The sequence below is a fragment of the Stegodyphus dumicola genome, chromosome 3 (genome assembly GCF_044657685.1).
Source record: "Stegodyphus dumicola isolate Sdum_Otavi_A_Nest chromosome 3, ASM4465768v1".
NCBI classification, from domain to species: domain Eukaryota; kingdom Metazoa; phylum Arthropoda; class Arachnida; order Araneae; family Eresidae; genus Stegodyphus; species Stegodyphus dumicola.
Window position 1 is genome coordinate 67,546,951 of NC_140770.1, and position 21,937 is coordinate 67,568,887.

A 21,937-nucleotide genomic window follows, 5' to 3' on the forward strand; every position below is an offset into this window, starting at 1 on the left:
ATTTTGTGCTGGAATAATAAAATCGTCCATGTAAGTAACAACAGTGTCATCCCAAATTAAATCTCTAAACACATTATAAATAAGTCTTTGGAACACACTAGGGGACATGCACAAACCAAAAGGTTCTTTAAGAAATTCGTACAAGCCTGCATGAGTAATAAATGCCAAATATTTAGTGCAGTTTTCCTCAACTGGAACATGAAAAAACCAATTTTTTAAGTCTAGTGTCGAAAAAACCTTTGTTTCACCCAAACGATCTAAAACCTCTTCTACTTGTGCCATAGGAAAAGAATCCTTAACTATTTTTTTATTTAACTGGCCTGAAGTCAACACAAATCCGTGTCTTCCCACATTTTTTTCTACACAAAACAATTGGCGAAGCATATTCTGAACACGACGGCTTTATAATCCCATCCTTTACCCATTCATCTATTTGATTATCAACAATTTTTTGATCAGCAAAAGGAATTCTCCTCGAACGCTGAGAAACTGGAATTTCATCTTTTAATATTACTTTCATTTTTAAGTCTGTACTGTGCGGCTTTTCTAACGGTTTATACTCATTAATAAGAGTGGAAACAGTATTGCGTAATCCTTCATCTTTAATCTGCAATAAATCTGTTTCGCTGTCTCCCTCAATAGCTGCAGAAATAAAAGACAAAAAATTCCTTTCCGAGGAGACGGAATCATTTTTATATTGCGTAATCGTCACCTGGTCACAACAGATCATTTTTAGGCAGGAAGGGGGGGAAAATACAGTCTGTTATCAAGTCATAAACCATCGCTGCTTCTATATCTTTTTGTTTTTTGCTTTCGCGTAAAGAAAAAATAAACTTAGCCGTTTCTGCTTTAACCGCGTGACCAAACGAACTTTTGAGCTCTATACAACAATTTGATAATTTATTCTGAAAAAGAGATTTCTTTACAACTATCAATTCACTTCCAGAATCTATTAAACATTTTACTTTCTTACCATCAATCAACAGTTCAATAAATTCTAACTTATTCCTAGCTGCATTATTCGATTCAATCTCTAACCCAGATACCTTTTTTGGAGACAAACTTTCCTTCTTTTCTAATTGTTTGGGACAATTTCTCGCAAAGTGAAATAATTCCCCTTTATTCTCACAAACATAGCAAATACGTTCTGGTTTACTACTACCCTGATTTACAAACTTCCCTGAATCCTTGAAATTGTTCTGAGCTTTTCTAAGATTGTTTTTGGAAAACTTAAGCTTTTTATTTCTGGAGTTTCGATTCGCGTGTTACTTGTATCAACTAAAGATTTACCCCTGGATGAATAAAATAAATCACATTCTCTCCCCAACTGATTAGTGGGAACCAACTTTGACCGTCCTGAACACTAATATGTGTCTTTGTTTTAGAATCCAGAGTTTCATACAACTTATCAGATACAATAAGATCACACAATTTCTTAAAGTTATCTACCTCTCTTAACTTGCAATAATAATTGAAAGTTGCACTGAGTCAAGACGCGAACTGAACATGTGATTCAGATGAATGTCTCTGTGCATTTTTAAAATTGTTCAAACATTCACGCTGTGTTGGCTGAAATTCTTTCAAGATTAGAGTTTTTAATTTATCATAATCCGCAATTTCTTGTTCAGAAACATACATTAAAACGTTATTACATTTATCACCTAATAAATTAATCAACACTTCTGATTTTAACTCCACTGGTAAACTTTTAGTAGTAAAAGCTTTCTCAAGTGACTGAAAATACAAATGCAGAGCTTCCGGTTTCTGGGGTACAGCTATAGTTAGTGTTCTTTCAAGATTAGAGTTTTTAATTTATCATAATCTGCAATTTCTTGTTCAGAAACATACGTTAAAACGTTATTACATTTATCACCTAATAAATTAATCAAAACTTCTGATTTTAACTCCAGTGGTACACTTTTAGTAGTAAAAGCTTTCTCAAGTGACTGAAAAAACAAATGCAGAGCTTCCGGTTTCTGGGGTACAGCTATAGTTAGTGTTTTGACGCTTTTAATGATATCTTCAACACTAGTCTGCATGTTTCCTCTATCACTCGATAATGATTGTGATTTTAAACTTTCTAACTCAATCTGCTTCTCAATTTGAGCTAATTTAAGACGTTCGATCTCTAACAGATAGTGTTCATTACTTGTTTTAGACGTCCGATCCTCTGCGATCGATTTGACGACACCACGAACAAATTCAACGTTCGTTTTGAAAATATCAGAATTTTCGATAATTTTTCTAATGTCAGCTTTTTTAGCATTTTCTGGAACAGTCTGTCCAATTTGTTACGCAATTACTATTAAATCACTTTGCTTTAAATTATTTAAAAAACTCATTTTAAAAACAAAACAAAAGTATCACTATCTTCAAGAAAGAAATAAAGCAAAGTTTTCACAGTACCTTCTCTGAAGTATCCAAGTATGAAGTATCCAAATATCAAGTATCCAAATATCGTGGTCAGAGCCCCCAGATTTTCTGTAGTGGGGGAGTTGAAGATGCTAAATAACAATTCCAACGTTGTTTTCCACACCACAGAACATTTAATAAAGATAATCAGAAGAAGGTACAAATTAGATTAATCACAAGTGCCTTTTGATACAAACAGGATTCTGTATAGCCTTAGCCAGTCTTATCACATAACCGATTAGTGCCTACTAGCACCTTGATGATGTATTATACAGTCAATTTACCACCTTCGCGTGGAAAACTATAGTTCCTTATTCTACACCTTCACTTGTAAACAGACATTTCACCACCTTCGCATGGGATAGCGGAAGAAAGTCTCTGTCATACTCCTCTTTCACCTCGCTGCTGGTGCATCGGTGAGGGCCTCTGGTGGTTGTGTCGCACTTACAGATACTACATATGCATTAAATGTAATGTTTTATTTATGCTCTTATTTATTTAAATTTTTCCCGAAAAAAAAAATTATATGATACAAATTTGAAGCATGCTCCCTGTATATATATATATATATACGAGGCGTATTCGGAAACTAAGTACCGTTTTGAAGAAAAAAAAAATAGTAAAACAATTTTTTCGAATCCAGTTTTATTTTTGCATGAAAATACATGTCTTAAACTATTTTTCAACATAATTTCCGCTAATGATCAAACACTTGTCATAGCGGGTGACCAGTTTTTGTATACCATCGTCAAAGAAACTTCCCGCCAGTTTTGATAACCACGACTCCACAGCATTTTTCGTGTCATCGTCAGATCCAAAGCTCTTGCCACCAAGCTCGCACTTCATGTGCAGGAACAAATGATAGTCGAACGGCGCCAAGTCCGGGCTGTACGGCGGGTGATCAAACTGCTCCCAATGAAACTGTCGAATTAACGATTGAGTGACACCAGCAGTATGGGGCCGAGCATTGTCATGGAGCAACACAATTCCTTTACTGAGCATTCCTCTTCATTTATTTTGAATGGCATGTCTTAGTTTTGTTAAAGTCTCACAATATCCTGCCGCATTAATGGTTTCACCTCTGGGAAGAAATTCAGTAAGCAAAACGCCTTTCCTATCCCAGAAGACAGTGCACATGATTTTTTGTGATGACATTGTCACTTTGAACTTTTGTTTTTTCAGAGAATGAGTGTGTCTCCACTCCATCGATTGTTGTTTCAATTCTGGTGTGAAATGACACATCCAAGTTTCATCACCTGTCACAATTTGGTTTAAAAAGTTTTCTCCCTCATCACTGTACCACGTGAGAAATGTCAAGGCACTACCAAGTCGCTTTGTTTTGTGAACATCAGTGAGCATTTTTGGAACCCATCGGGAACACAGTTTGCGATAATTCAAGCGGTCAGACACAATTTCGAACAAAACAGTACGTGAAATTTGTGGAAATGCCTCTGAAAGAGTTGTCATTGTGAAGCGTCTGTTCTCATGAATTGCTTCATCAACTTTCCTTACCAAATCATCGGTGACAACAGAAGGCCGACTACTCCGAGCCTCGGCGTGGACATTTGTTTGACCTGCATTAAACATTCTTACCCACTTTCTCACCATTCCATCACTTATCGCATATTCACCGTAAACTTCTGTCACTTGATGATAAATTTCGGCCGGTTTAACATTCCTCGCGTTCAAAAATTTAATCACAGCACGAATCTCACAGTTCAGCGGGAGAACTAATTGTCTTAAACATTTTGAATGTGCACAGCAAACTGAAAACACAACAGAGAGCAACCAAAATGGCGACAATTGAAAGTCAGTGAACAAGAAAAGACAGCACATGCGCTGGACGCCTACCACAGCGCTGCGACGGCGCTAGAATGAAACGGTACTTAGTTTCCGAATACGCTACATATATAGTTTTCATTCTTGCTATAATGTATATAATTTTGTGTAAATGTACATACATGTGCTGGGACGTTTCCAGCTCTAAACTTTCACTACCAATTAACATGAGACAGTATTAATACCCTAAACATTAAAAAAAAAACTTACTATAATAATTGCTTTTAAATTCAGTCCTCTTCCGCAGAAGCACGGGAATGGCTTAAATAATCCATTTTCTTTACCTAATGTGTGTTTATATATATTGTTACGTTTTTTCTTTTCTGACATCAGTTGTTATGTTATTTTCTTCCTTCATGTTCATACGGGCTTCGTGTGGAATTGGAGTGAATAATGACGACACTTGATAAAGTATCGAAACCCACTTTATTTAGCCAATATTAATCAGGACAGCTCCAAAGTCACTTTTTACTGTCGTCGAAGGTCTACTATCCACACGCTGACACAATCGGCGACACAGTCTTCACATTGTCAGGCAATAACAATGGAGACAGCTTCACTGCAAAGCACCAGAATACAGCTCCCGACTCTGCTCGGTCGTTCTCGGAACTCCAAGTACTCTCGAGATTCTCCACGCCACAACTCGCAATGCACTTGAAGGCACACAGAGCACAGCTCCCGACTCTTCGGTTTAGTCGTTCCTGGAGCTCAACGCTCTCTCTCTCTATGATGCACTAACCGCAGTACACTAAGAGACTCCTTAAGTGCACTTGACGACCCACTCGGCACTCGCTGCCTGGCTGTCAGCTCGATCGACTCTATACACAGACTAACTCAAGACACACTAACTCGCACTCTGGACAAGGTGCACACTTTCTCTCTCGACAAGGCAGACTGACTGACTGCAAACCAGCAGGGTTTATATAGCTTTCAGCTTGTGTTCCAGAACATTCTGGGCCAAACCAGTAAGAATTTGTTCCAGAAGGTTCTCCATCCGTCCATTGCATATCAGCAATTTTGTCGCCAAATGGGCGACTTCTCGCCACATATGGCAACCCTAAACTTGCTTTGTGGGGAAGCTACCTTACTGCGCCGCCGTGACATTTCATAACACTGCCCCATCCCAAGGACTGCACGTCTCGGGCAGTACAACCCTTGGTCAGAAGCCAAATTCGATACAATCAAAACGCTTTAAAACATACAGATAACATAGCTAAGGAAACAAATATTTACACTATATACAAATTATATACACAAATTAAACACATAAGAATTTTAAATTATACAAATTAAAGTTCTGAATGAATTTCAGTCTCAGACTTTTCCATAATTTATACCCGGGTCAAATACTTTACCACTGCAGTTCTCAGATGCACTTCTGTTTTGCATATCACAGTATCAAGATTCAGTCCTTTCAGACTTTTCATCCACAGGAAAATCTGAAGCAGTTTGTTCCTTTGCAGCATGCATACAGTTTACCTCGGTATTTTTAGCAGCTGGTACGTACTTGTTATTCCCTGTTTTATGGGAACCAGCTTCAAATTCTGCATCAGAGTCATGAATGGAACCTAATTCTTTACAAACAGAAGCATCCTGGTTTAGAATAAAGTCCTTGTCTGCACAACCTGCAGTATGAGACGCACATATAGTTTGCGAAGTGGGGGAATTTTCTTGCAATACTGGAGCACACTGCATAAGCTGCACATTAGCTTCTCTCATCTCTGCATCACTTGCACTTTCAGATGGTTCAACACTTCCTGCCTGTGACTTCGTAACTTCACTATCAGTTTTGACAAACTTAACAGTTGCATTTTCATTTCTTTCTACTTCAGCCACTTGAGAATCAAAAGCTTCTTTCCCGTCTTTTATTTCTTCAAGTTTTCATTCTTTTCCTTTAATCCCATTAGATGTTTCATCCATCATTTTTTAATTTTTCTCGGGCAGTTCAGTTTTAATCTTTCTTGGGCAGTTAGCTACTTCTTTCATTTCTTCATCCTTTATTTCTTCAACTGCCACTTCTCTCATTTCCACAGTGTCTTTTATGCCTCCATTATCTTCTGCAAACTCCATTTTCACCTGGAGTTGGAGTTGCTCTCGTACCTTTTCTTGGCCAATATTTGTTTCTTCTCGTCGGGCTTTCTTCTCTTCCAGTCCGTCTTTGATCTCAGCTGTCACCTCTTTATATCCAGCTATTATCTCATCATATCCGGCTTTTAACTCTTTCAGTTCGGCTTTCATCTCTTCCTGTCCGGCTTTGATCTCATCTAAGAAGTCCATCAAAATCTTCGTTTCCTCCACCATAGCTTTCCTCTGCTGGCGGGTCACTGGCATTCACTCGCAAATCCCACTTCTGACACCAATTGTTGCATTTTTCTTTTCTGACACCAGTTGTTATGTTATTTTCTTCCTTCATGTTCATACAGGGTTCGTGTGGATTTGGAGTGAATAACGACAACACTTGATAAAGTATCGAAACACACTTTGTTTAGCCAATATTAATCAGGACATCTCCAAAGCCACTTTTTACAGTCATCGAAGGTCTACTATAAACACGCTGACATAATCAGCGACACAGTCTTCATACTGTCAGGCAATAACGGTGGAGACAGCTTCACTGCAAAGCACCAGAGTACAGCTCCCGACTCTGCTTGGTCGTTCTCGGATCTCCACGTACTCTCGAGACTCTCCACGCCACAACTCGCGATGCACTCGACGGCACAGCTCCCAACTCTTCATTTCAGTCGTTACCAGAGCTTAACACACTCTCTCAACGATGCACTAACTGCGATACACTAAGGGACTCTTCAATGTGCTCGACTACCCACTCGGCACTCGCTGCCCGGCTGTTAACTTGATCGACTCCGCACGAACTGACTCGCTAGACAAGACACCAACTATCTCGCATTCTAGATGAGGCACACACACTAACTGACTGTGGACCAGCAGGGTTTATAAAGCTTTCGGCTTGTGTTCAAGAACATTCTGGGCCAAGCCAGTAAGAATTCGTTCCAGAATGTTCTCCATCCGTCCATGTATATTGCCAATTTTCTCGCCAAATGGGCGACTTCTCTGCACATATGGCAATCTGGCCTTCCCTTGGCATTTTATGGCAACCCTAAACTTGCTTTGCATAGAAGCTTCCTTACCGCGCCTTGACATTTCGTAACACTATATATATATTAGAGAAAAAGCTTGTTTTTATAACTTCTATAAAAAGAGATATGAATTAAAAATTTTTTAATTAAAAATAATATTTTATGGATTATGCATGAAATATAACTGGGCATAGTGCATTTTAAAGCAAAGGAGATTTCTAATAAATTATCCAGTTGTGACCTTGAAGAAATAGATGCTAAAATTTTATATATTGCCTGCTTTCTCCCCAAATTTGGGCATATTTTAAAAATATGCAATCTTGCATGGCAAATTTTGTGTAAATATTATGAACCTTTCTTTACAGTTGCTCTGTATTTTTAAAGTACCAACTATTTTTTAATTCTATATTGAACTATAACCTTTTTATTTTATTTAGTTATTTATTTTTTTCAGTAACAGTACATTTTAGTTTTAGTAATATATATATTATTTCATTAATATTTAAGGCTTCTAGAAATGTAAAAAAATTAAAAAAATTTACTCCAGCTTCTATGCAATTAGAGATGTTCATAATATGTATTATAACCTTACTTATCTAAAAATTTATCTAAAAAAAGTGAAACTGACTTTACTTTCACAGTTCATAAGCAGAAATAAAAATTTCTAATTACATAAAATTTAAATATCTTAAGAAACCAAATCCTGTAAGTTAAATACAGAGACATCTGGTCGCAATAAATGCAATCGACCACCGAAATTCCACGTGCTTAAGTCCAGCGCAATAGTATAAATGGTCTTCTGTCTGCGTATGCGTTTCTGCCAATGACATTTCGCGTTCGTAACGTACTAATGGAAATGGGCCTTTACGTTGTAAAACAAATTCAAAAGTTAAATATTATTCAGTTATTCTTGATTTAATTGTACTTCTGGTGCGAGTAAGGTTGAAGAAACCACACTTGCAGTAAGATATGTTTCCATTGATCAATCAGATGTGGGATTTGAATGCAACTTTCATGAACATTTTCTAAGTTTTTTTCCTATTGAAAGATCTACTTGGTAAAGAATTATCTCAAGTTTTATTAGAAGAGTTGAAGAAAAATGGATTAAAATTTGATTATAAAAGGTGAAGATTAAGATAATAGTTCAAATATGCAAGAAGACATAAATTGGAAGTATAATCAAGAAATAATACATTTTTAATTCCTCGGCATTTACATGCGTTGTAACAGCCATACGCTGAACTTAGTAGTAAACAGTATGGCAAAGTCTTCCTAGCAGGCAGAGAAGTTTTTTAATATGTTCAAAAGATATATAAACTTTTGCATCGTTGACTTTTCAGTTGCCCATATTAAGAAAAAACTTTAAAACTCTTACTTTGAAGCTACGAAGTGTTTGTTGGGAAAGTTGTATAGATTCCCTAAAAACTTTTAAGTCTTGAAATAGAAAATATTTATGATGCTTATTAGGCATTTATGAAAATGTAGAAATAGATAATATGATTCAAGATGAGGCCTGCAGTTTATTGATCACAATAAAACAATTTAAGTTTTTATGTTCGATTGCCATTTGGTATAAACTTTTGAATCGTATTAATCTGATAAGTAAGCTACTTCAGTCAAAAGATTTTGATTTATCCCTAGTTACTGTTTTACTAAATAGTTCATTTACTCTTTTAAAGAATGAAGATTGGATGAGTTTTGACAATGAAGCTGAAAAATCAGCTAATGAAATTGACATAGAAAAAAAATTTGAATTTACTACACCATGTCCTCGCATTTGATTTAAAAAACCAAATTTTTCATAGGAAAGTGCAGATGAACCTATACAAGATTCAAGAGAAAAATATAAAATAGAATTTTTATTTTATTTATTTATTTATTTTTTGTACTAAAGATCAGGCGATTAAATGCACTGGAGCTGAGATTCAACCTAATGAATAATCATAATGATTCTTTTGAATTTTTATGCAATATCCACAGACTTAAAGACTTGTAAAAATGAATTACTGGCATATTGTAAAGGTCTGAAAAATATCTAAATAGATGGTGATTCCTTCAATCGTAATGCTTTAGAATTGGCTGACAAAATAGGCCTTGTTTCTTACTTTTAAAAGAGAATAAAGGTCCAGCTGATGTTCATAAATTGATTTCCTTTTTTAACATGTGGCCAAATTTAAGCCATAAACTAAAAAAAATACTTAAGAACTGTATCTACTCAAAATCGTCTTAATGGATTAATAATGTTGACCATTGAACAGAAATTGAGTAATATATGAGATCTGAAAGAAGTTAGTTTGACTTTTGCAGAAAAAAGCAGCTTGAAAGAGATTATTTTAATTTAGGTTTCAACTTGGTATATTGTACTGGTATTCTTTATTCTTTGTTATTTTAAAAGTATTGTTTGTATTAGTTTTAGTTCTAAAGTTTGTGTGTTTTTAATTAAAAAAATAATTTATACTAGTTATTTAAAGAGGACTATCTCAGCATAGCCGACGTTCTGCATTGTACTGTGTATAATTGAAATCCTTGCACTGGGCAAATTAAAGGGAGACAATTTAAGATAATGCGTACATGCAAAATTGCATTCTGCAAGTACGCATTCAACTAGGGTTTACTGTTCTATCGTATTAACTGAATTTTCTGTTGCTGTCGGAGAAGCTGCCCAGATTTCAAAAGATTGGCAGATTTTTTTAGTCTTCTACCGTATAATTTTTATTCTTTCAGCTTAGTAAAAGAAATCCTCTCATGAAATGTAATAGAGTTCGTACGGTCCTTAAAAGTCTTTAGATTTTTTGGAATATTCCTTAATTTTAATCATCTGAAATTTCTGTCTTGTTTTTTTATGACTGCTTTTTTGAGTGTGAATTATCATTTTGGATGAATATTTTTGACAATTCACTGACAAATATGATTATCTTTCGAATTTTTTCACTGACAAATATTTTGGGTTCATGAGTTATAATTGGTTCCTATTTTTAATATAAAGGATGGAATACTGGAGTTTCTGAGCAAGGAGTAAAACAGCACAACAAGCATTTCAAAATCATTTAATTTTTTTTCTAATGAAGAGCTAGGCAGATAGCCCTCGTGTGCTTTGCCATAACTCAACACACACCAACACCTAATGAAGATCTCTAAAACAACTTTTCACTTTTGGGGATGTGAATTCTTTTAATAAACAGCTTTAAATTTGGTGACTTTTAAACGTTTTGGCGATTTTAAGATCAGTTTCTCTAGAAAAATTTTATTTCGAAGGTATGGGAATTTTTTGACAATTTTTTATACATTATAACATTGATAAATTTAACTAAAATAATGGTAATATATTGAAATTATATTTAAGGGATGACATTAAAATAAAACATTTTTATTTTTATTTTATTTATTTAACTTTGGCTGTCATATTATAAAGTAATATTAATTTCCATTTTGATGACTTATACAGTATATTGAATCTGAAAAATAAATAAGGTAATAAATGCTATAAAGCACAGTTTACAAAACAGTTCATAGCAAAATGAAAATAGCTATGTAATGAAATAAAAATTTCTTTCTTTTAAATTTATGATGTTAAGAATTTTCCCCATGTACCGTAATTTCCGGAAGAAACGCCGCGGCGTTTACGTGTTTAAAACTTAAATTTTCAGCGGGTGCAGCGTTTCTACCCATGCGGCGTTTAGGTGCACTAAAAATAAAATATTTCCTATGATGGTCATTGTACATAGTTTGGATGGCGTTTAGGTGCACTAAAAATAAAATATTTCCTATGATGGTCATTGTACATAGTTTGGATGGCCTTGTCATTGTGCATAGATTGGTGCTGTTCCCACACAAAAGACCACTCAGTTGCTTTTTGCGAACGTTTATTTTGTTTACATTCTTTCCCTTGAACGGACCTACATGCCTTATTCACCCTAAATGAGATCTCAGAACAATAACATTCTTCCCCCTTTCAAATCAACATTCTCATCAGTTTGAATAGTCTCTCTTCTCTGCTATTCGATGAATCTTCCAGAACCCATCCTCTCCCCACCCCTGCCTTTTCTGAAATTTTTTTCAAAGGTGGACACGACTCCCTGCCTCGCAATAACGAACTCTGACGTATTTCCCCTTCAGCATGAACGGATTTTTCTTGGCATTCTGCCAAATACAGATCCCATCAGTTTGAGTACAAGTACTTGTTGGATAGTTTTTAAGTAAGAAGGAAGCGGAAAATTTTTGAAAATGTCTCTAAACGGCACAGAAGCTATACATTTCTTACCTTTAATTTATTTTTGAGTTATGGTTTCATTTCATGCATTTTTCTTAACTGGTATGTCATATATCAGGACTTAGGTTGAGTTTTTGCATCTATACGGCCCACGACGATGTCACGCGCAATTTAATCTATTGCGGCGTTTACGCTAATGCGGTGTTTCTGTGTAATTTTAATTTTTTTCCCGCCATTTTTCTCGAGTGCTGCGTTTCTTCCGGAAATTACGGTAATTGTCTCAGAATATTCAGAATTGTCAGAATATGGACCAGTTTATATATATATATATATAAAATTAATTTTACACTGATTTTTTTTTTCTTTCGAAATATTTCTTGCCTTTTTTCTGTAACAGAATTGGTAGGGCTAATTTTTCTTTATGATTTAAAACATTGCAACTTGAAAAATGTAAAAAGATTTGATGGCAAGATTTACAGACCCACAATCCTAGAAGGCTGCATAAAAATGTGACAAAATGACAAACATCTTCATTGTATTAACACATAATGGATGTATTTTACAAAATGTTTGTGATGAATTTTTTACATTCTGGAGAATTTTTGGAAGGACAATAAAAGCATAATGTTTGAATGCTGTACTTCTGATACTAATAGTCTTTCTCTTAACATGCTTATCTTCCCTTTATTTTCTCAACTTTTCACTAGACACAAATAGGGAAAATATCAAAAATGTTTCTAATCTTTTTGCATAGACAAGCATTGATAAAAAAGAGTTTTTCTATTAATAAAGAAGTTAAAAACTGACAATTTGAAAGATTCACCTTATCACCTATAATCATATATAATCTTATCACCTATTCATCTCCATGCATCATACACAAGGCTGGTGCTAGGCAGTTTCCCTCCTGATGCTCTGTGCATCCTAAATTCTGCTGCCTAATGCTCTCCTAAATTCTAAAAGTTTTGCGATTTCTAAACTTTATAAATATTCATATTTGTTGTGAATATTAAGCTTTTTCTTTACATTCTAAATGCATTTAGTTTTTTAGAATGACAGAAATCTTTAGTTAGCTAAAAAAATTCTAAATTGAAGAAGAAATGTATTGAAGAAAGAAAGTGAATACATAAAGAGGAAGAAAATTATTCTTCAAAGATGTGCAGAGTTATTATTATGCATATTAACCGCTTCCCTTACAAATTTTTTTGAAAAAAATTCTGAAAAATCATCACATTTTTTATTTTATTATTAAATACAACAAAATGAAACAAATCAAAATATGTAGGTTTTAAGTTGAATTTTTAATTTTTTGAAGGTGTAAAAGCATTTATTTTTAATATTAGTTTACTATCCCGAGTTATTTCGGACAAACGAAAAAACGTTGAATATTAATCTTTGTATGATATTTTTTGAAACAAGGGACAACACAGAGTGATACAGGACGTTCTACACTGGTATCTGGTCTCTTTTCTTACTGGCTTACCGCTGGAATCTCTTTCACGGGAGCACAAAGTGCACTGTCTCGTTGGATTTGATTTTTTTTTTTTTTTTTTTTTGATTTTTTCCCCACCTTTTCCTAATCACTATCTGAAAAATCATCGCTTTCGCTATCTTCCGTCATCGCCATTATTTTATTTTTTCCAACGCATGGATCCTTCTTTATACATTACTAATCCACAAGCCAACGTATACTATACAATAGGAAAACACATGATCAGTCCCTCCAAAAAAAAACCGTGCAACCAACAAAATTTGGCAAACTGCCAATCAAAGCTGAATATTTCCTTTCATTTCCTCCAGACCGAGTAAAACCGTGATAAAAGAAATCGTACTAACAAATTCTGCTTTGCCCGAGTTTTCTCGGGATAATAATTAACTGCAATATATATGAACCCGAGATAACTCGGGATAATCAGGCAAGCTTTTAACCAGTGATTTATAATTTTAACCTTTACTATAACTTCTTTCCATTTCATCACTATAATGCAAATCAGATAGATTTTAAAGTACTTAAGGAAAATCCCGTCGACCATTCTTGCCTATTAAAGACAACACATCAAACTAAGCGATTTTTCCGCCAAAAATGGAAAAGTCGTCTTTAAACATGCTGGTTTTGGTGTAACCTTGATTACACATGTTAGTTATTCAGTAAAGACTCCTTTTCCCCCTAAATCACGCATTTTTTTGGGGGAAAAAAATAATTAAAATTTGGGACCTGCCTACCACAGAAGAGCACACTGTTGAATATTTCCATGTTATGGAATCTTCCTGGCGATTAAATTAAAACCTAGCGAAAATAATTGGTCTTACAGTATATCTTCTTAATAAACGTAATGGAAATATGAATAAATGATAATATAATAAATTTGAAAGACAAATAAGAATGTTACTTTTTTTCTTGTACAGTCCAAATTCCGGAATTGTCGGGACTTCGGCAATTCCTGGGATTCTTCCGGATATTAAATCATCATTTTAAATCTAGTAAGATTGCATGTAGAAATTATAAAATTAAAACTATGAAATCGCGATTTATGAAATAATGAAGTATTTATGATCTAAAGGGGTATCAAAAGTTACCAAAAAATGCTTAATATTTATTTGTTTATCTTATTAAACGTTTCTTTCAATGAAAGTTGTTTAAAGTTTCTTCGTTTTTGTGCTAATACTTTCTCTTTAATTCTGTAGACAGACATAATCTCTTGTTTAGTTACTTTGCTGAAGCCCTGTAACTGCTGTGTCGAGAATTCCAACTGGTCAATCGAAATTTTTTCGTTTTCAGTAACTTCTCTGTCACTTTCTTCACTATCAGTAGCGGTATTTTCTGGATTTAGAACCATACTACAGATTTCGCCATTCATTAATTGATTGATGATAGAAAAGCATTGTCATCACAATGAAAAACTTCTTTTATATCATCATCATTTATTACTGCTTCTCCACATTTCTTTACAAAATCTGTAAATTTGAAAATTTCACCTTTGTTTTGCGGTATCTTTGTTACGACAATAGAGTTTAAAATTAGCGGCTATCATCATCAAATTTAGCTATACTTCACTATACATTCTTGGCTATGCATCATGAGTTTGGTGACTAACGACAAGTTGTTCCATTAAATTTTATCTTGCTTCTATAACTTTTATCAGATCAAGTAAAACCTCGTTAGGTACACTTAAGAGATATGCAAGTTAGGAGATAAAGCATGCAGAAACTAGTGTGAACACTGGTTTGTGTATTGAAACAGATTTCTAATTGTTAGAAAAGATGTTTAAAGAGAAGAAAATTGATATAAATTAAGCCAAATGTCTGGAAAGGCCTCAAATTAAAAAGACGTGTAAGTCTTTTGTAGCTTTTAATGTGTAATTATCTTAATACAATTTAAAAATCAATTATCATAAATTACATGGATTTTAAACTGTAAAATGTTATTAGAATATGATTTTAATAGTGTTTTTTTTAACAAATGTTTTTTAAAAATAAATAAAATTTAATAGTGGTTATGTAAATCTATAAATACTAAGGGTATTTAACTACCTAATTTAATTATTTGTAACTAACTGCTCACCTTATCTCTAAATATTAAAGCAAGTTATTGGCTTTCATTAATTGTTACTGTGGTCACAAGATGCAGCACAAAATTCTAAGAATTAATGTAAAACTTATTCTTTACATCTAGTGAGACTTAAAATAATAATACAGAACAATTTATCAGCTCTGGTGCAATAGTCGCTTATTGGAACAGGGTTGCCACGCTACGTGGAAAACCGGGAGAACCGGGAAAAGTCAGGGAATTCGAAAATTGACCAAAATATTCAGGGAAAAGTCAGGGAATTTAAGTATTTTTGTCAAAATGTGGAAAAGTCAGGGAAGTTCATACAACGATGCCGCCAAAAAAAGCGATTTTTGCGCCGACGTCGGAAGAGATAACTTTTTTGGCGAATTATGTATCACGTGAGTGTCATTCGGGTAGCTGGCATAGAGCCAATTTTCGCAGCTCCAATTTGATTGTCTTTTAGAAAGGCAAAGCAACTTTTGGTTTCCAGTATTCTCGAGAATCGCATGTGCAGTGCATGAACTAAAGAAAGTACCTGTTCTCGTATAAAACAAAATGGGTTTAATCCTAGTATACGGTACCATGGAGGTTAGAATCAAAGAATATGTATTGTAAAGAAGAAAAACTTTTCTGCAACAGACGTGGCTCCGTTCCATCATAGAGGGAAACAGCTGTGCATGTCTGATATATCTGTCGCCGAAGATCGAAACTGGTGTCGAAGTTCGAAGGTCACGTTATCAAGAGTTCATAAAATGAATATCGTTTAAAATTTCTTGAACGACTTGCGCTAAAAAGACGTGCCACGCACGTCGAGATGCTTTTGTCTCAAACCGTGAGCGACGTGAACACCACGTCGATAAGCATTTATCGCAAAAATGAAAATAACGTGGTGCACACGTTGCCTAACAACGAGATTGTTTATTTCTCGAGTTAAAGCTCTAGATTGCACTCGCAGATGCGGAGCGGCGTAAATGAGACACTTTACCGCTTGTTATATTGTAGCGCACGGCACCGCAACCGTAAAGTTTAGTCTTAGCGCAAGTGGTTAAACTCTAAAGGAAAAGAAAATATTTTTTGGCGCAAGTAAATTAATTCATGGATTAGTTATTTTCAGGGGAAAAAAAACTACGAAAATCCGTTTTTAAAATTATTGCGTGGATTTATCGCAATAATTTTAAAAACGGATTTTCGTAGTTTTCTTTTTGTCAAAGAGCGTTTCTTCTTAACACGTGTTTCTCAATTTCCTGTACACATCGCGAAGAGAGAAATTCTGGCCGCCAGGTTCCGTCGCCAAATCCCTTGACAAATTTTCCCTCCGCATTCTAACGGCGTAATAGCATTTTACTTGTATGGAACCTTTTCTTCTTTACATAGACGTTCTTTGTTTAGAATAATAATGGGATTTTGCGACATCATGATGCGCAGTAAACGGGTCATTTTGGTCTTGGCGACAATTTTCAAAATCGTGCCAAAGCCTTACCGTATACTACCTTTTTTTTTTTTTTTTTTTTTTTTTTTTTTCTTTTTAATAAATACCTTGCCATTTTGCAGTAAAATAAAAAAATAGTAATCAGTCATCTAGGCTAGCCATGTAATATAACTATATTCGCTAAAATATCGTTGATTATTCTAATTCAATTTTTAAGTAATTATTTTTATGTTATTCATATAATTTAATGTTGCTTCTTCCCTCTAAATTTATTTATTATTAGTAAATAATATTTCCAAATTTCAAGAAATTTTCTCTGGCATAATCCTAAAATTAATTATAGTAGTATGATGACATACCATCACGAAATTTAATGCACATATTTTTTCCTTATGTATGCTGCAAAATAAATATAAAATACCTCAATTTATTAAAATAGATTTCTTTCTTTCGTTTAGCTGCAGAACGTCTGCAAAAAAAGCCTTATTTTATTCCAGATTGGGAAGATTCTAATCTCAATCTTCAGTGGAGAAAACAACAACTATTATAATTATATTTGTGTTTTCAAGTGTTAAGGTGCCTTATGTCCTCTGGGATTTATTGAATAATTAAGTGAATTTGCTACACAATACAAGTAATACCATAATTAATTTACCTCTTAGCACAGCCAACGTACATTACGCGGATAGACTGGAATTTTCTTGAAACACACCTGGAAAACCTGGAAAAGTCAGGGAATTTCATTCTCCTGTTTGAGTGGCAACCCTGTTGGAACCTTACAGTATATTAACTCTTTCGCATCGAGAGAGGGCAAAATCTCAATTCCCCAAACATCGAAAACGCCCGTATCTAAGAATTTCTCTTGGAATGCTTTCCCTTCCCCCATGACAAGTTGAATACTACAGTGCTAACAATAGCCTTACTTAAGTAAAGCGAGAACTTCTTTCTTCGACGCTTTGACACTGCGTGAAGTTCCCCCTTGGGACGGGATTGCAACTTCGGGCATCAAAAGCTAAACACTGACAGTAAACAAAAAAAAAGGAAGGAACAAAGGAAACAAGGAAGCTACTTTTAGTAGCTTCAAAAGAATGATTGACATGTGATTTAACAACACCTGAAAGCAATGAGTAATGCAGCAACATGAAGGTTGAAAGCACTGGGTAGGAAATTATTCAGGCGTTTCGGGTGTCCAGCCGATGTCTGAATTCTCAGGCGCTTGGGGCGACTTCGACGCGAAAGTGTTAACAGTGTTACAATCCCAGAAACTCTACATGAAGCTACAACATTAACTGTGGACAGAGAACAATTAACTTTTAAAACTTGCCAACTATGCCTACATCAGGTATTCAGGTTTCTTCTGCTTAACAGGTCTCTCTCTTGGCAAGAAGCAAGAGTCTTCTGTTACAAATCGTGCTGATTAGGATTTTATTTCTCATTTTAATCTACGCCATTTGACATAAAATCTATCTGTTATTTACTAAATCTCTAGACTAAGCACGTGGCAAAATGAGACATAAAAGAAAAAAGTCATCATAAAGGTAACTGTTAGTAAAACTCAAAATGTCCCTTATCTTTCAGATGTGTCCAACTATTTACAGGTGTAAAATATTTAATACTACTTGATAAATTTTATGAAGTGGATTTTATTCTCAAATTTGTGTTATAGTTATGTTTATTAAATTATGTTTAATAAAAATGCAGCCTACTTAAGAATCTATTTTATTCTTGGAGTGTTATTACAAAAAGGAAGTTCAGACAAGTTCATTGAATTTTAATTGAATTTATTCAGCTTCCATTTGCTGATAGGTCCTTAATTTTTTTCATTAATGGTCCTTAAAAGTACTTAATTTCCATGTGCAGAAATGTGTACAAACCCTGTCTAAATGAATTTTAATATTATGGAATAGAAGTTTTAAATTTTGCGAACTTAACAATTTACATTTTATATTTTGTTGATATTAGGAATCCTCCAAAGGAAGGATTAATAAATAAATACTTATACAGTCAAAAGTCGTTAATTCGGACACCCATAATCTGGAATGATCTATAATCCGGACCTCAAAGCTTAAAAACTTTCTGCGCATGCGCTGCGTTGACACATGCGCATAGGCGTTTATGCGTGCGTGTAAAACCTTTACGACTGCGCATTTGCGTGTGCGCAAGTGCAGAATACATTTTCGCGTGCGCGTTTAATCTATAACGGACGGTATAAGCTAAAATTATCTAATTATCTATTTCAGTTGATGTTGATGATTGCGTTGTTCCTTAATCCTCGAATTGGATCCAGCTTATTATTTTTTGCAGACTGTAAGAGCAATTTTATAAAAGTAAACTTGAACTTTCGATTATGTCAGATAGAATTTCCGATGCTGGAGCTCCCAAAGGATCTACAAAACGAAAGTATGTTTCGATGTCCATCAAACAAAAAGTAGAATTGCTGCAAACAATGGATAAAGACATGAAGAAGGTGACAGAGAGGTTAGTGAAAACGAAAAAAATTTCGATTGACAAGTTAGTCGGTATTCTCGGCACAGCAATTACGGGACTTGAACAGCGGAACTTTGTAACTGAACAAAAAATTATGTCTGTTTATAGAATTAAAGGGAAAGTATTATCACATAAAAAACGAGGCAACTTAAACAACTTACTTTGAAAGAAATGTTTAATAATATAAACAAATAAATATTAAGCTTTTTTTTTTTTTTTTTTTTGTAAATTTTGATACTTTTTAGATCATAATTGTTCTTTATTTCATAAATTACGGTTTCATATTTTTAATTTTAGAATTTCTGCATGCCATTTTACGAGATTTAAACTGATGATCTATAATCCGGAAAAATCGATAATCCGGAATCGCTAAAGTCCCGACGAGTCCAGATTAACGACTTTTGACTGTATTTAAAATTTTTCTCGCCGTTCATTGTGAGGCAGTAATACTAAGGGGACAGCATTTATGAAAAATGTGTGTTTTCTTTTTAGTAGCAACAATAATGTCTTCTGTAAATTTTGTTTTTTTGAAGAGCTTATTTAGGCTGTGTTTTTGAAATAAAAGCTTATTTAAGCTGTGTTTTTGAAATAAGAGCTTATTTAAGCTGTGTTTTTGAAATAAGGCAGAATTCAGCTTTCAGTTGACAGTGAATAAAACAAGCTCAGACAAAGGTTGAATTGTGTCTAATTGATATAATTATTTATGATTGTTGTAATAACAAGCTAAATGATTCTTATATTTCTTTTTAGGTGATGTTAATAAAGCACAAAATGTAAGTTGAATCTTTGTATTTTTCTTTAAAAATATTTTTATTAAATATCAGCTTAAGCTGAAAACCAGTATGCAAATTATGTTAAAAGTTTAAAAAAAATTCTTATTACTTTGCTATTTTAACAAATATCTTCAGAACTTGCAATTTCAAATGTCTGCTTGCATCTATAGTAACTTTCAATTTTAATAATGGTCATGTGACAAGAATTAACATTAAAAATTTTTACAATGGTGTTTTTGCGATTGTGTATGTGTGGCAGTAGTATACATAATAATTTAATTATCATCTGTTTTCTTGCCCACCAGCGGCCGAGCGGTAAAGACGCTGAACACTGGTAGTTCGGTCCGAGGTTCGAATCCCGCGAACGGGCTGGCTGCATGGGTGTTTTCGTGGTTTTCCCCATGTGTAACGTGTATACAAGCCAGTTTCCCTTAGAAAGTCCTCCACGAAAGGCATCCCTCCCCTTAGGCAGATAGCCCTAGTGTGCTTTGCCATAATTAAATACACCACACCACACCACATCTGTTTTCTTAGTAAATAAAGTAGTGTCAGAATTGTCACCATTGATTTTAATTTTCTGTGCTTGAAGCCAGGTTTGCAATGTATGGATGTATGTTTGCATGTTTGTTTGATTGAGCTAAAAGATACATTCTAAATGAGAATTGCAGTATAATCTGCAAGAAGATGATGTAAAGAAATTGTCTCTACATGTTAACGCGAGTTATCAGCTTTCTTTAATCTTTGCTGTGAATGCAGAATCTAACACAAAACTATAAGAATTTAAAAAAAAAAAAAAAAAAAAAATCCCGAAGGTTTCAGATTTTAAATTACATCTAAAGGGGCACTTTTTTTAATGTTTTGTGTGTTACCTTTATTTATAAAATATCGCACCTACACCATAAAATTCAGTTCAACAGCAATATCGCAAAGTAATTTTAAAATAAGCATATTTTAAGAATTTTCGATACACAGTTTTGCACGCTGGAGATAAAACATTCCCCCCCCCCATCATCATGTTCTGCGGCTCCCTCCTTACCACTGCAATCTATACGCAGCAAAATATTTTAGGTCATCAATCAAGGAAAGGAATATAACTGGTGACTTAAGTGTAGAAAATTTGAAAGGTTTATTGTACAAAGCTTTGGATAGAGTCATTTCCCAAGAATGGGAAGCATATTGCAATCATATAGAAAAACTTGAACATTCTTCTTGTAATAAGGACAGACTTCTAGAAGCATTTATCGATGATTTAGTGATTAAAACTGGCAACAGCAATTCTGATTCAGAAGAAACTGAATCTTGTGACAGTGACTTTTCTGATTTTACACCTCTATAAGCACCGCTAATTTTTTGGGGGGGCCATCCAGAGTGGAGGTAAGATTACTTGACCAAGTAAGTCTGAATGTTGTTAATTTGACCAGACTTCAGTTTTGCAAATGGGCAGGCTACATGGCCATTTTTGGTTTTTATCCCATGAGTAAAGAGGATACAAACCATGTTTCCTTAGGAAGTTTGCTACGAAGGCTTGCCTCTTCTTTAGCTGATAGCCCTTGCATATTTTGTCATAATCAAATAAATCACACCAAATCTCTCAAATGTTAGGAGAAGAACTATTGAAATTGTCGCTGCTGAGAATTTCATGAAATTTCCTTTGTCACAATATACGAATGGTGTTTTTTAAGTAAGGGCCATTTGAAAATAAAAACCGAATGAAGAAAATTTTCAAAAACCAAATTTATTTTCAGATGCTGCATATGTTTCTCTTTTTCAACATAACTGCCAAGTTTGTTTAAACATGTATCATACCTTAGAACTATATTTTGAATACCCTCTTCATAGAAACTTGCTGCCTGCTCTGATAAACAAGAGGTCACTGCCGTTTTCCCATCCTAGACCAGACATTTCAGGAAATTTGTTTGAAAGAGTGCTTATGGTGAAACTTCTGTTCTCAAGAATTTTCCCTTCAACTGAAGCCACGATGTCGTCTACAATCACAGATGGGTGACCGGAGCGGGACTCATCATGCACGTTGTCATAGCCAGTCTCTGACCCACTTATGCACTTTGCCTTCACTCATGGCAGTAGCTCCGTAAACTTCAGATGAATGCCTGCAGTAGACATTTTTCTTGCAGCCAAAAAACT

The 21,937-nt window shown here is 34.4% G+C and overlaps 1 protein-coding gene across 1 annotated transcript in view; it reads left to right on the top strand.

The window, feature by feature from the left end:
- The window catches only part of LOC118198214 (transcription factor 12-like), a 154,467-nt gene that overhangs the window by 20,677 nt on the left and 111,853 nt on the right, over positions 1-21,937 (top strand). The window contains exon 4 of the mRNA XM_085812975.1: positions 19,773-19,795. Coding sequence (XP_085669101.1) covers positions 19,773-19,795 — 23 coding nt within the window. The remainder of the gene's footprint in view (positions 1-19,772; positions 19,796-21,937) is intronic.